The 15,548-nt window shown below is 42.6% G+C and overlaps 1 protein-coding gene across 1 annotated transcript in view; it reads right to left on the bottom strand.

The window, feature by feature from the left end:
- The window catches only part of ARNT2 (aryl hydrocarbon receptor nuclear translocator 2), a 111,410-nt gene that overhangs the window by 40,232 nt on the left and 55,630 nt on the right, over positions 1-15,548 (bottom strand). The window contains exons 6-8 of the mRNA XM_058156176.1: positions 13,943-14,045; positions 9,362-9,427; positions 8,229-8,314 (exon numbers count right to left, since the gene is read on the bottom strand). Of these exons, the coding sequence (XP_058012159.1) occupies positions 8,229-8,314; positions 9,362-9,427; positions 13,943-14,045 (255 nt within the window). The remainder of the gene's footprint in view (positions 1-8,228; positions 8,315-9,361; positions 9,428-13,942; positions 14,046-15,548) is intronic.

Raw genomic sequence — 15,548 nt, 5'->3', positions numbered from 1 at the left:
GTTCCTCCAGGCCTTCCTGTCCTCTACAATCCCCCAGAGACCATTTAAGCTCATGCTGACTGCTTCAGTGACTCCATCCAGCCACCTCATTCTCTGCCGTCCCCTTCTTCTTTTGCCCTCAGTCTTTCCCAGCATTAGGCTCTTCTCCAGGGAGTCCTTCTGATAACTATACAGTAGAGGTGACAAATAGTTTTAAGGAATTAGATCTGATAGACAGAATGCCTGAAGAACTATGGACAGAGGTTCGCAACATTGCACAAGAAGTAGCAACTAAAATCCTCCCAAAGAAAAACAAAAGCAAGAAAGCAAAATGGCTGTCTGAGGAAGCTTTACAAATAGCTGAGGAAAGAAGGGATGCAAAAGGAGAAAGAGAAAGATACACCCAATAGAGCCAGAAGATTTAGTGATGTTCAATCTTCAATTTTGTTCAGGACCCAAAAGATTATTCAGATAAAGGCTTAACCCAGCCTTTATCTGAATGACTGGGGAAGCTTTGAATGGCTTCCATAACAATAGGGTACAATTCTCCCATCTAGATGAAACAAACAATAAACAGAAAGCTACAGGAGAGCTGGCAAAGAGTGGAGATTGGTATTTTCTTCTCATTATGATAGGGTTTTTTTTAATTTGAAAAGATACTGTGTTTTCACTGGCCTTTAGAGGCAATTTAGATATTTAAAACTTAATCCACATATTGCATTCTGACTAGGGGCAGACTAGACAGATACCCCCTGCTTATCTCATGTTCCTAAGATTATGAAACAAGAATTGAGATAAAGAAATATTGAGAGGAGGTTAGAAAAGCAGAGCAGGACTGAAAAGGAGACAAAAGTTCTCATGGCATATGAATGCAAAATGCTGATCGGCTGAACAAGGACTTTCATGAAAAGCTGAGAAAACTGTGGCTGCCCGATATTGCTCAACTATAATTCCCAAAGGCCAGTGGGGTACAGAGAATTACAGTTCAGCAACTTTCAGAGGGCCTTAGATTCCCCATCACTGTTTTTAAATTGTTAGGTCAGAAGAAAAGTTGGACAGGACTAAAAGAGTGCAGATCCCAAGGCAAAAATTTGCTATTACACTGATGTTCATTGGGCTCTTATCTCTGCTACCTTCTGAGACAAGATGCCTAGGCTGTAATCCGGCAGCGAGATGTACTGGATAAAATTTAGAAAAACAGAACACGTTGAAAAGTATTTCCCAAGTCATAGTTTGCAATATAGAAATAGATCTATCCATCTATCTATTTCTCAAGGATGTTAAAAGCCGGGCTTACTCCCAATCTGACCATTTGCCCACACCATAGATCACATTCTCCACTCTGGTAGAAAATATAAGGTAAAATGTCCTTCTCCTTTTTCAGTGGGATGATCTGTGGCTTGGATCGGGGGCACTTTGCATGAAAAGCATGTGCTACACTACTGGGATACTGGCCATTCCTTTGCTGTACCTTTGAACTAGATCATGAGAAACTATACTCCAATTGGGGGGGGGGGATATTCACAGTCAGAGTTTATACGAACAGCCTCAATGGTAGCAACTAAAAACCAGATACTCAAATATCAGAGGATCATTCTGAGTTCTGCAAATTTCTGGGGTCAACCGAGAACCTTCTAAGTTATCGGTTTCACTGCTCCAAAGGTTGTTCCAAAGGTTGTTCTCTCAAAACAGACAGGAGCCATAAATTTGCTGTTTCCTCTGGACTTGATCTTAACAGCCATAATTCCATTATAGAGTAGAGGAATTTGAACAAATTCAATTTCCCCCCCAGTTAACAATATTTCTGGTGTGCCGGGTCTATTGTTTATACAAGCGACTGTGGGAGATGGTTTGTCTCTTGCTAAAAGTTATAGGTCCAAAATTAAGCTTCAGTACAAATTATGCTCAACTTGAGGGCCTGCATCACAAATAAACAAGATACATTAAAAGAGAGACCAGAACGGCAAATACTTATTTAACTGATTTGAAAAGGAATTCATTTGTGCATAAGCAAACCATGATGGAGAAGTTCATTTTTTAAAAATACTGGGCTAGTGATATGGTTTCTACCGCCAAAGATCAACTGGAAGACCTCCTACTGAGCTAGATATTCCACACGGTAGGATGAGTTGAAAATGGCGGAGGTTGATTAAGAATAGAAATTATAGAATTACAGAGTTGGAAGGGACCTTGGAGGTCTTCTAGTCCAACCCCCTGCTTAGGCAGGAAACCCTGTACCATTTCAGACAAATAGTTATCCGATCTCTTCTTAAAAACGTCTAGTGTTACAGCACCCCAACTTCTGAAGGCAAGTCATTCCACTACTTAATTGTTCTGTCAGGAAGTTCTGTTAGGTTGGCAGAAGCTGGGACAAGTTACGGGAGCTCACCCCGTTACATGGCACTAGGGATTCTAACCGCTGAACTGCCGACCTTTCGATCGACAAGCTCAGTGTCTTAGCTACTGAGCCACCGCATCCCTTTTAGCCCCTAGAATTCTCTAAAAAAAATTTTTTATTTGAATTTATATCCCGCCCTTCTCCGAAGACTCAGGGCGGCTTACACTATGTTAAGCAATAGTCTTAATCCATTTATATATTATATATAAAGTCAACTTTTATTGTCCCCAACAATCTGGGTCCTCATTTTACCTACCTTATAAAGGATGGAAGGCTGAGACAACCTTGGGCCTGGTGGGACTTGAACTTGCAGTAATTGCAAGCAGCTGTGTTAATAACAGACAGACTTAGTCTGCTGAGCCACCAGAGGCCCATGATTCCCTGCAAGGCACCCGGTTGGGAAAGGCCAGCATAAACAATAAGCTTCTAAGCCAGAAAAGAACCATTAATGTAATTATTCATCACCGTCACTGGTGAGATAAGCAAAGGTTCTTACATTTCGGTGGAGACGTTACCATCTTCCAATTGTTGTGTTGATTCTTTCACAATGAAGTTGAAATGTATTTGTTTTTCATAAGACCCTCATGAGACAACTGAAAATGTCAAGAAGGAATCCACTCCCCCACTCCACATTTTTTCCATTGTTGAAGGGTACAGAGCTACCATAAGAAGCCAATTAGGCTAAGCTGTAACTCAAAGGCTCCTGAACGGCCCAGAGAACGCAGGGTGTGCTATATCCTTGCACGCATTCAACAAATACACATACACACATTGCTTAAGAGCAGATGGAACAGCCTTGGCTCCATTTACATTCTTTTCACTATATTCATGATGACATCGGATGCAGCTCATCGTTCAGCCCCCTCTGGAGAAATTCCTTAAAACAAATATACACACAATTAAAAATGGAAACGTTCGTTTTCCAGAAATGTTTGAAATACTTCGAAGTTTAAAAAAACATGCTATTTCTTTTTTCTTTTCCTTTCTGAAAGATGGGGAAATGCTTTAAAAAGCAGCTGTTTGCCATTACGTTATGTATGAATCTTAAAAAAAAGGAAAAGAAAAAAAACATGGCTGTTCAGTTCCCCTTTTTTCTAAGAAGAAATTACAGGTAGTTCTCCACTTAACGACCACAATGGAGCCCGAAATTTCTGTTGCTCGGTGAGACATGTGTTAAGTGAGTTTTGCCCCATTTTACAACTTTGCTGGCTACAGTTGTTAAGTAATAATAATAATAACAGAGTTGGAAGGGACTTTGGAGGTCTTCTAGTCCAACCCCCTGCCCAGGCAGGAAACCCTACACCATTTCAGACAAATGGTTATCCAACATTTTCTTTAAAAATTCCAGTGTTGGAGCATTTACAACTTTTGCAGGCAAGTTAGTTCCACTGATTAATTGTTCTGTCAGGAAATTCCTCCTTAGTTCTAAGTTTCTTCTCTCCTTGATTAGTTTCCACCCACTGCTTCTTGTCCTGCCTTCAGGTGCTTCGGAGAATAGCTTGACTCCCTCTTCTTTGTGGCAACCCTTGAGATATTGGAAGACTGCTGTCATGTCACTCTTAGTCCTTCTTTTCATTAAACTAGACATACCGAGTTCCTGCAACCGTTCTCCATATGTATAAGTGAATCATTGCAGTTGGAAAAATTAGTAACACATGAAAGGAGTTTCCCCATGGACTTTGCTTTTCAAATGGTCACATTGTGACGCAACCGTCACAAATGTGAGTGACTTGCCAAACATCTCAATATTGACCATGTGACCACGGAGATGCTGCAGTGGTCACAAGTGTGAAAAATGGTCATACGTCCCTTTTTTCAGTGCCATTATGACTTTGAACGGTCACTAAATGAACTGTTGTAAGTCAAGGACTACCTGTATACGCAGCGACGTATGGCTATTACATTGGACTGCTAATGTAACCCACCGCTCCTGTGCTTCCTCACTCTTCCTAGCAGTTTTAAAAAAAAGTAAACAAAGAGAAAATCTAAAATTTAATGCTTAAGTAACCTCTTCAAGGGAATGTTAGCAGTTGGCAAGTGAAGGACTTGGGAACTTGCCCCTTCTCAAAAACGACTTTCTATGATTTCACAAAATTAAATGAATGCAATTTGAAACATTCGCAATTCGGGAGATTGCTAAGATAACAGAAAACTAGGCCATCTCTCTGAAGACATCATGAACATTTGGCAATTTTTCACAAGATTACAAGGTTTTCATACAAGATATTTTGGTCATGAAATTCTTCCCAATTCAGCAATAGCAATACTACTTCGACTTATATACTGCTTCACAGTGCTTTACAGCCCTCTCTAAGTGGTTTACAGAGTCAGCATATCACCCTCAACAATCTGGGTCCTCACTTTACCCACCTCGGAAGGAGGGAAGGCTGAGTCAACCTTGAGCCGGCGAGAATCGAACTACTGGCAGTTGGCAGAATTAGCCTGCAATACTGTCTTCTAACCACTGCGCCACCATGGCTCTTTTGCATTCTGCACCTGAAATGGTTGCTAGTCCAGTTGTAAGTACTTATGATAGAATCACATTTGGAAAGATTCGTACAGCTTTGCACTAGCCCAACGTATTTACGTTCTGTAATAATCAGTGGCCCCAAAAGTATTTTAAAAAAATCCCAACCCTCATTCTAAACTGTAGCCTCAGCAAAATCCTCTTCCAAATGAAGGCCTCAGGATAATGTTGCAGTATCCTATCCGGGCGACTCACTGGGACCAGAGGTTTTGCCTTCCGAGCTTTCGGATTCATGCTGGAACCCATCTTCAACGAACTTCTCACTAGCAGAGTGTGTGCTCTGGGCTATTCTGTGTGTGGTATTTATGCGATGCCTGGTTGTGTGTGGCTTTTTAGTTGTTGATTGGGGTCATAGCTGGCCATTAACATTCCAATCAACAACTAAAAACCCATACACAACCAGGCACCGCATCAATATAACATGTGCTTTGGGCATAGAACTGTTGTGACCCAGGCCCAGGTAGGTAGTAGGAAACTCAGTCAGTGTAAAGACAAACAAACTTTATTCAAACTGCTGAGAATTACTTCATTCTCAGCGTAGTCCAATTAAATTAAAGCAAATTCCTCCCAACACAAATTCCTCAGTCCTATCACCAACCTTGGTCCAATTAGGCAAACTGCCAAAGGCCTTTCTTGGCAAAAATTCAGAAGACACCGATACGAAACAAATGCAACAAGACAAAGCTATCAACGTTGTTTTCCGGCAAAGAGTCCAAACACCGTCGCTGGTCTTTTAAGCCTTATGGGAAGGGCCAATCATCTCTTGGCCCTACTCCCGAGTTGTCCTCTTTGCTTTAGCTGCTCTTGCCTTCTAGCAGCTCTGTGCATGCGTGTATTAGGAACAGGCTCCTCCTGTTCCTCTGCTTCATTACTGTCCACCTCTGGAGGCTCTGGAGTCCGCACTTCACTCCCAGATGGCCCTGGCCCCACCTCTGCCTCCAATGCAGAGCCCTCATCTGGGTCTTCCCCAGCCTGCAGGACTGACCCATGCTCTTCCTTAGCCTCATCGCTGTCTGACTCCGTTGCCAGCTCCACAGGCTGCTGGCAGACCACAACAAGAATAGCCCAAAGCACCCATTCTGGTGAGAGAGAGATGCCCCTAAGGATGGGCTCCAGGATGAGTCTGAAAGCTTGGAAGACTAAACCTATAGTCCCGATGGATCCTGAAAAATCCTCTCCCTTCCCTGAACACGGCATAATTATTCTTTGCAGAGCTCTGAAAGAGCCACACTACAATACATGTGCAATACCTACAGCTCTACAGTAAGTTTAACCAGACTAAAACCTCACACAGCCTTAGTAAGGTAAAGGTAAAGGTTCCCCTCGCACATATGTGCTAGTCGTTGCCGACTCTAGGGGGCGGTGCTCATCTCCGTTTCAAAGCCGAAGAGCCAGCGCTGTCCGAAGACGTCTCCGTGGTCATGTGGCCGGCATGACTCAACGCCAAAGGCGCACAGAACGCTGTTACCTTCCCACCAAAGGTGGTCCCTATTTTTTCTACTTGCATTTTTACGTGCTTTCGAAACTGCTAGGTTGGCAGAAGCTGGGACAAGTAACAGGAGCTCACCCCGTTACACGGCAGCACTAGGGATTCGAACCGCTGAACTGCCGACCTTTTGATTGACAAGCTCCACGTCCTAGCCCCTGAGCCACCGTGTCCCTTTTACAGCCTTAGTAGCAGTGGTGAAATTCAACCGCTTCTATCCGGGTGGTGCGATCCGGTAGCGCCTGGCTGCGGGAGGCTCCGCCCACCCACCCGGACATCATCGCATCCCGTTTTTGCAAACCGGTAGCTTAGGTAAATGAATACCAGCCCTGCTTAGTAGGATGGGACACGGTGATACTTGCAACCCAAGGAAATAAAACTATCACTGCTTTAGGCCGGTAATATATCCAAATGTCAACACCCAAAGATAACTCCTGTTCTGATTCACATCAGCAGGGGCTGTCAGAGAGGAAAGCTCTCTGACAGCAGATCCGAGGAATAAGGTCAGCCAAACCATATCTTGACAACATTGGACACAATCCCCTCTTGGGCTTCCAACTGTTTTCCACATTTTCCCGTATGTAAATATCCCCGTGCGTGATATTGAGTTACAGCATGTTTAGAGTACAGTGCAATGGGCCAAGGAAAAAAAACACATATATATTCCCAGAAGACCTCATTCAAAACAGAAATGCTTTACTGAAGAACTGGAGGGTGTGGTAGCTTGGAACGAAGGCTTACGTATAGGGTTTTTGCTCTTTTTTTTTTTTTTTTTTGAAAAAAAAGTCAGATTTTCTTCTTTCCCCCCAAAAAAAATTCCTTTCGAAATTCTCCTACATTCAGAATTGGCCATCAGGGAGGAAAAATTACTGCGGGAGAAAAATATATCAAGGCTTCTGGGGTTTTAAGAGTTGCTCTTCCTTTATACAGTTGCTAGCTGGGGACCTGAGGAACTGTAGACCATGAGATGGGCTGGGTTGCCTATCCTAGCATGGCCTGTAGAAATTTGCTAAGGGTGTCCATTTCCTGAGATAAATAGCACTTGAATTCAGTGTGTATTGATGGCTGCTCTAGAGTAAAGACTCGGATACCTTGGCATGTAGGTATGGAATTCTGAATCACGTTCTCTCACCCAATCATATAGAATTAAAAACACAAGAGAGAAAGATATTGTGACTGCTGATTTCATGTAGGAAAATCATGTAGAATGTGATTCAAAGCCTTGAGATTCTAAAATGTTGACATTCCGTGAGGTCTATGAGAAGAGAAGCTTTTCTGTTCCAAGAAAGAACAAAAGAGAAAGAAAAAAAGAAAAAGAGAGAAGAAAGAAAGAAGAAGAAGAGAGAAAGAGAGAGAGAGAGAGATAAAGAAAGATGGAGATAAAGAGGGAAGGAGAGAGGGAAGGAGGGAGGGAGGGAAGGAGGGAAGGAAAGAAGGGAGGGAGGGAAGGAGGGAGGGAGGGAGGGAGGGAGCAAGGGAGGGAGGGGGAAGGAAGGAAGGAAGTTAGGAAGGAAGAAAGGAAGGAAAGGAAGGAAGGAAGGAAGAAAGAAAGGAAAGGAAAGGAAAGGAAAGGAAAGGAAAGAAGGAAGGAAGGAAGGAAGGAATGAGGCAGGGAGCGGGAAGGAAGGAAGGGAGGAAGGGAGGGAGGAAGGAAGGAAGGAAGGAAGGAAGGAAGGAAGGAAGGAAGGAAGGAAGGAAGGAAGGAAGGAAGGAAGGAAGGTTGGCCAAGAATCTCTGGTCATGAAGGAGCTTCCATGCCTCTCTTCTTCACTTCTGGAAACAACCCAAAGCAAAGATATTCATACGGAAGGTTTTATATTCCGCTTTATCTATTTTACCTGCTGGGGGCCATGCTTTGATATACCCGGTACAGTGGACCACAGCATATTGTGCCTCTCCTTCCTTCACTGGGCCCAGACCGTTTCTAAATAGAAAGCAGAGTAAAAAAAACATAACCATGTTTGTTTTTCAATCAAGACAATCCTTCCAATTTATCACCACTACTCTCTGAATCCTCTTTTCATAGTTCAATCAAAGTGATTCCCTTTGAAGCAAGAGATGTTTCCTATTTGGCCCAAGGTCCAAACGCAGGCGCTCCCTTACGTCAATCGGAAGCCACGGAAAGAGACTATAGAAAAAAAACCGGGTGAGTCACACACAGAGTAAAGCCACAATTTATTTCTTGTGTAAGATAGTTTGGAAGTCCGTGTTACTTTTAAAACAAAATATTACCAATACGTGGATGTCATTTCTCAAATCTTGGAGCAGAACAAAACATTTGGGATATGAAATCTGCACATGAATCTATGTGGAAACGAACCAGTCGAAAGGAACAGCCACTAAATTTGTTGCCGTATTTATATTCCCTTCTCTCATCTTGGTCTTCTCTATTTGAAATGCAGCTAAATACACACACATATATCTATATTTAAATGTCGCTTATAAATACACAGACATACTTCATCTCATACACACATACAAATCCACGCAGGCAGCCATTAAGCAGAAACGTGCACAAACCACATGTATTTCGTGAAATTATACTCCCCATGTAACGTAATTTAACAGGAACAATGACAAATAATAAATCTTGTTTTGAGCACATTTTAAACCCTGCAACTTAAGAAAACAGATGCTCGTCTCCAACACTAAGAATAATTGTGGTTTAGTCCTAAACGTGGGTAAAAGCACATTGGCAAAAGGCTTTGGGTGAGCCTTTTGCCAATGTTTTAATTTGATGGGTCTGTTCAAATTCAATTAGCCCGCTGGCACATTTGCCGAATTCCTTAGAGTCCATATGTCAGAAATGAACGCCTCCGCCATCACTGATCCCAAGGCCCTCAAGAACGTGGATTGATGCTTCTGAGACTTATCTTGTCAACCCAAGCATTGCCTAATATAAGGTCAACATTTTTCTAAGGGTCCTGGATAAGGGTTATGCCAAAGAAGGAACAGAACAGAAAACACCAACCTGTATCTTTTCCTCATGGTTGTTATCCTGTTCAAAGGTAAATGGTCCAATGGAGCATTTCCACATCTAGAAATGAAATAGCATAAGACAGGTTAGCAATCCTACTTGATTGCAGGGAACAAACTACAACAATAAGGTAAAGGTTCCCCTCGCACATACGTGCTAGTCGTTCCCGACTCTAGGGGGCAGTGCTCACCTCCGTTTCAAAGCTGAAGAGCCAGCACTGTCCGAAGACGTCTCCGTGGTCATGTGGCCGGCATGACTCAACGCCAAAGGCGCACGGAACGCTGTTCCCTTCCCACCAAAGGTGGTCCCTATTTTTCTACTTGCATTTTTTACTGCTTTCGAACTGCTAGGTTGGCAGAAGCTGGGACAAGTAATGGGAGCTCAACCCGTTACGCGACACTAGGGATCCGAACTGCCAACCTTTCGATCGAGAAGCTCAGCATCTTAGCCACTGAGCCACCGTGTCCCCTTACTGCAACAATAACTATAACTACAACAATAGAGTAACACAACTGCAGCCAAAAACCTTTGTAACAGAAGGCCTTTAAAGACCATGGGTTGGTGTTTGCTTTGCTTTGTGTTTGCCACAAAGTCACAAAGAACATAGGGGGACAACCTATTCTGTAAAACACCCGAGGGCAAGATAAGAAATAATGGATGGAAACGTATCACAGAGAGAGCCAACCGAGAACTACGAAGAAATAAACCAATTAATAGTGTCGTCTGAAAGGAAATGGTTCTCTCTTTGTTGCTCTCTTGTAGGCTGATCCAGAAGTCATTTTGTTGTAGCTTTATGTAATCGCTGGATGGAGGGATACTAGCCAAAGATAAAAAAAACCAACCTCACACAATACAGAAAAGCAAAATAACAGAATTGGAAGGGACCTTGGAGGTCTTCTAGTCCAACCCCCTGCTTAGGCAGGAAACCCTGCAACACCTCAGACAAATGGTTGTCCAATCTCTTCTTAAAAACTTCCAGTGTTGGAGCATTCAGAACTTCTGGAGGCAAATTGTTCCACTGATTAATTGTTCTGACTGTCAGGAAATTTCTCCTTAGTTCCAGGTTGCTTCTCTCCTTGATTGATTTCCACCCATTGCTTCTTGTCCTGCCTTCAAGTGCTTTGGAGAATAGTTTGACTCCCTCTTCTCTGTGGCAACCTGAGATATTGGAACACTGTTATCATGTCTCCCCTGGTCCTTCTTTTCATTAAACTAGATATACCCAATTCCAGCAACCGTTCTTTATATGGTTTAGCCTCCAGTCCCCTAATCATCTTTGTTGGAACTTCTAGTCCAATCGACCATTCAGACAGAAAACCCTGCCTGAATGATTGGACAACCATTTCAGACAAATGGTTGTCCAACTTCTTCTTAAAAACCTCTAGTGTTGGAGCATCCACAACTTCTGGGGACAAGTCGTTCCACTGATTATTAACTGTCAGGTAGAGATTATTTTATTTTTCCATTTGATGTAGGATTCCATGGCTATATGGATAAATCTACGTACTAACCAAACCAAAAGAATAAATAATAAATAATAAAATAAATAATAAAAAACACCTAAGAACAAAAATTAAAAAGGCAGCTGTTCTGACCATGGGGGTCCCAGTCTATTATAGCACCACAAACATATTGGGCTCATTCAAGATCGTAAAATAAAATGCAATTACATAAGCTCTTATTTGGACAAAATGGTAAACAAAGCAAACTAAGGAGACTCAAAGACAGCTGATGTCCAAACCATGTGGTCCATGTTCAGTGACCGCTTTAAGATGGTTGTAAGAATCCCAAATATTTATTTTAGACCAAAAAATGGTAATCCATAAGCCACAGGCTTAATTATTGCCATGCGATGGGATTTTTAAAAATAAAGTATTTAAAGACACCTAAAGTATTTCAAAATTGGAAAAATGAAGATATTCTCAAAAATTGCTCATGTGCCTAAAATTAGCTGGGTGATTAGTTATGTGTGTTCTTTCCCCTTATAAATAGAAAAATGTGGTGTGTTATGAAACAGAAATAAGGCCACATTTCCATTCCGATCTTAGGTCTCAGAAATAATAATTTGAATAATAATAATATAGTAGGATGACACAATGGATCACATTCCATTGGTCAATCTGATGGTTAAGTTCTGGTAAACACAACCAAGGAAAAAATGTGAGCTACTGACTCATAAGTTTCAAAAAAAAAACACAACATGCAGATATATGGATCTTATGAATGAAAACAAGCACCACTTTCTGCAAATTGCTAGTTTGCAATTGGGACCATTCTTTTCTGACAGTTATAGCACTTATTCTCCAAAGCACCTGAAGACAGAACAAGAAGCAATGGATGAGAACTAATCAAGGAGAGAAACAGCCTGGAAATAAAGAGAAATTTCCTGACAGTCAGAACAATTAATAAGTGGAACAACTTGTCTCCAGAAGTTGTGAATGTTCCAACATTGGAAATTTTTAAGAAGATGTTGGATAACCATTTGTCTGAAGTGGTGTAGGCTTTCCTGCCTAAGCAGGGGGTTGGACTAGAAGACCTCCGAGGTCCCTTCCAATTCTGTTATTCAGTGCTTCATTTTTCTAGGGTTTTTCTAAGTAAAAACTGAACATGTGAAGTAGATGTGAAGAAAGAGTGAGGTCACTTAAGACCAAACAGAATAGGAAGATGGGCTGTACGAATTCACAGATGACTATTTGAAGAACTGAAATTACAAGTCAGTCACCAGTTTTACGTTATCATAGTCTGTGTCAGGGGTGAAATGCTCCCGGTTTAGACCGGATCGCCCAATCCGGTGGTGATGGTGGCAGGTGGTTCAGAGAACCAGTAGCAAAAATTCCTGGTCCCCTCCCCCACTGCCCATGCCCAGCTGAGCTGTGCGATCATCAGAGGTGGTTTTTTTTTACTTTTAAAAGCATTTTTTCTTCAGCTGAAAAAATGCTTTTAAAAGTTTTTTTTTAAAAAAAGCCTCTGATGATTGCGCGGCTCAACTGGGATTGTCAGAACCTTTTAAAAGCATTTTTTCTACAACCTCTTCAGCCGAAGGAAAAAATGCTTTTAAAAGTAAAGAAAAAAAAGTTGGCCACACCCACCCAGTCACATTACCCCCTCACCAAGCCACGCCAACAGAACCGGTAGTAACAAATTTTACATTTCACCACTGGTCTGCATGATTAACATACATGGGCCAATAGCTAGCTTCTTACCTAAAAGAAAGTCTGTACATCACACCCTAACCAAAAAAAAAAAAAAAGACAGCTCTTCCAATATTGTATTTCACCATAGTGGAGGTCCAAGCTAAAGACTGGATGAAGGTGGAAGGTGAAACCCATGAAATAACTTGGGAAGGAGAATATTGTAAAACAATGTTATCAATGATGAACGAATGAATGAATGAATGTAGCTTCCTAACCATGAGGACAATTAAACAGTGGAACAGCTTGCCGTCAGAAATTGTGGGCGTTTCATCACTCAAGGTTTTTCAGAAGAGCTTTGACAACCACTTGTTTGAGACTGGACAGTCACTTGTTTGAAATAGTATAGGGGCATCCCCGGGCACGCAAGCCATTGCTTGCTGCTTTTCCGGGTTCAGGCACGCCAGCCAGCTCATCTTCACCCACGCAGGAGCACTAGAAACCAAAAGAGCAGCCATCCAGTGCGCATGCGCACTCCGGGAAGATGATCTTCCGGTTTCCGGACCGCACATGTGCACTGGCCAGCTGGTCTTCATGCGTACATGCATGCCAGAAACTGGAAGACCAGGTGGCCCCGTGTGCATGTGTGCACCAGAAACCGGAAGATCATTTTCCCGGTGCGTGCATGCATACTGGGTGACTGCTCTTCCGGTTTCTGGCATGCACACGCTGCCCTGTTTTGGCACTCGGTGCCTCAAAGGTCTGCCAACACTTGGTATAGGGTCTCCTGCTTGAGGAGTGGGTTGGACTAGAAACTTGATGGCGAACCAATGGCACACATGCCACAGGTGGCACGCGGAGCCGTATCTGTAGGCACGTGAGCGTTGCCCTAGTTCAGCTCCAGCGTGCATGTGCACGCTGGCCAGCTGATTTTTGGGCCTTCTGGGCCTACCAGAAGTCAGGAAATGAACTGTTTCCAGCCTCCAGAGGGCCTCCAGGGGGTGGGGAAGGCCGTTTTTGTCCTCCCCAGACTCCTAGAAAGCCTCTGGAGCCTGAGGAGGGCAAAAAACAGGCCTACTAGGCTCACCATGTCATCGCATGCCAAAAGCTGGAGGAGTGTGGGGGAGCCGTGCGTGAATGCGCGGGGGGTGGGGTGCATTGAATTATGAGTGTGGGCACGCACACACGCAACCCCCCCCCCCGGATTTTGGCACGCGACGGCAAAAGGGTTAGTCATCACTGGACTAGAAGGTCCCTTCTAGCTCTATTCTGATTCATTGATTGATTGATTGATTGAAAATGAATGAATGAATGAATGAATGAATGAATGAATGAATGAATGAATGAATGAATGAATACCAGTGTGGTGCAGTGGTTATTAAGGTACTGGGCTAAGGAGGCAGGTTCTAGTCTTCCCTTAAGGACAAAAGCAGAAATAGCATACCTCATTCTGCATATGAAGGAACGCCTGGATCCCATGCACATTCTCATTGAAGACTGTTGACCTTCCTTCTTTACTGTGCCAGTTTTCAAATCCAAAATCCTCCCTGCGCAGTGGGAAGGGGAAGTGCAAACAAGAACAACAAGGAGAAAAAGATGGGTCACCAAGAGGACAACTTGACTTAAGAGAGCACAGCCTAAATTCAAATCATTTTACAGTGTTAGGGAGTATAATATTTCATAACCGTGTTATGGTTCCATACAATACTGGCAGCAAAGGAGGAAAGAGTGGACCGATCAAGCAATTACAGTATCTTCATTAAGCCTGTGATTCACACCTTTCACAATTAGCTAGTTTGCTACACATCTGAACTCACCCTGAAATATACCAACAGTGTCTTGTTCCATGGCGGCGTGGCTATAGCTGCACACCCATTAGAAGCTCAGCAGCTGAATCTGGCATAACAATGTGTGAATGCGTTACACAAATTCTAAGCAGAAGTCAAGAGTTTCTGCCACTGAGATTCCTAGGACAGGGATACCAATTTTTGGTAGTAGGCATAGATTAAACCTGTGTCAATTTCTATGCAATCGTAATGACGTTTTGGTGTATTTATTAGAAAAAATAATTGGCCCTAATGAAAAGAGAGGATTAAGTTTGGCAGAATTAGAAAGCCGATCCTTGATTTAAACCAATATATCATCCCAGGAGGCTCAAATAATTGTACCGCAGCAAGTAAAACCACATTTTAACCAATAGAAGCCGAGAAGATGGATTGGAATTGAAGGATTTATGGTCTCCCGCATGCCATAAAATATACCGTGCATAGGCGAAACAAAGCATCCAATGAAAGCAAGAATATATTCTGCGAATTTGGACCCTGCCACAACGAATTACAAACCATAAATCATCTCGTAAGGAAGGAAAAAAATCCCCATGCTTGATGATCACGGTTAAGTCACATACGGGAAAACCATATGAGATTCTTTCTTCCTTCGCTCCCAGTGCTGAGACAGTTATAAAAACCGTAATTTGTTCTGCTTTTTCTGGCTTGGGACACCTTAATGAAGCAAACTGCCCACACTCGTATTTTTGACTCCTTACATCTTCGCTTAGGAATGCTGTTGGGAGATGTTTGAAAGATGACTAGCAGACTCCGGTTCTTCTCCTGAATCACACACGGCACCATCCCAATGACCTTCTTTTCAGAGATGGCTCAGAAAGTGTTCTACGACAAATGTTATGACCTAACCTCCAATGGTTTGCGGGTACCCATTGCTGCGTTTGTCATGTGCAAGATGCAGATTTTTTAATGACACAGCAAATCAAACTAATAATCACTCAAACCAACAGTCTACTGGAAATCCCTAAATTCTCAAGATTAAGCAACGCATACAAAAGTTTAAAGGAAAGTATGTCTTTCCCATATATATTTTTTTCCAGTAATTGTTCATTTTCCCCACGTTTTCACCCTACCAGGATCTGGCTTATTCAAAAGAAAGAAATTAAGAAAACAAGGCCATTACTTTGTAACCTCCACAGCCTATTGCTTCCTATGACCCAAAAAAAGGGCTCCTTTAGTCATCATTGCCCCATCGCGTTCCCCACA

Source organism: Ahaetulla prasina, chromosome 13, assembly GCF_028640845.1.
Source record: "Ahaetulla prasina isolate Xishuangbanna chromosome 13, ASM2864084v1, whole genome shotgun sequence".
Taxonomy (NCBI): domain Eukaryota; kingdom Metazoa; phylum Chordata; class Lepidosauria; order Squamata; family Colubridae; genus Ahaetulla; species Ahaetulla prasina.
Note: the sequence above shows the minus strand (reverse complement) of the source record. Positions and strands in the feature narration are given on the sequence as shown.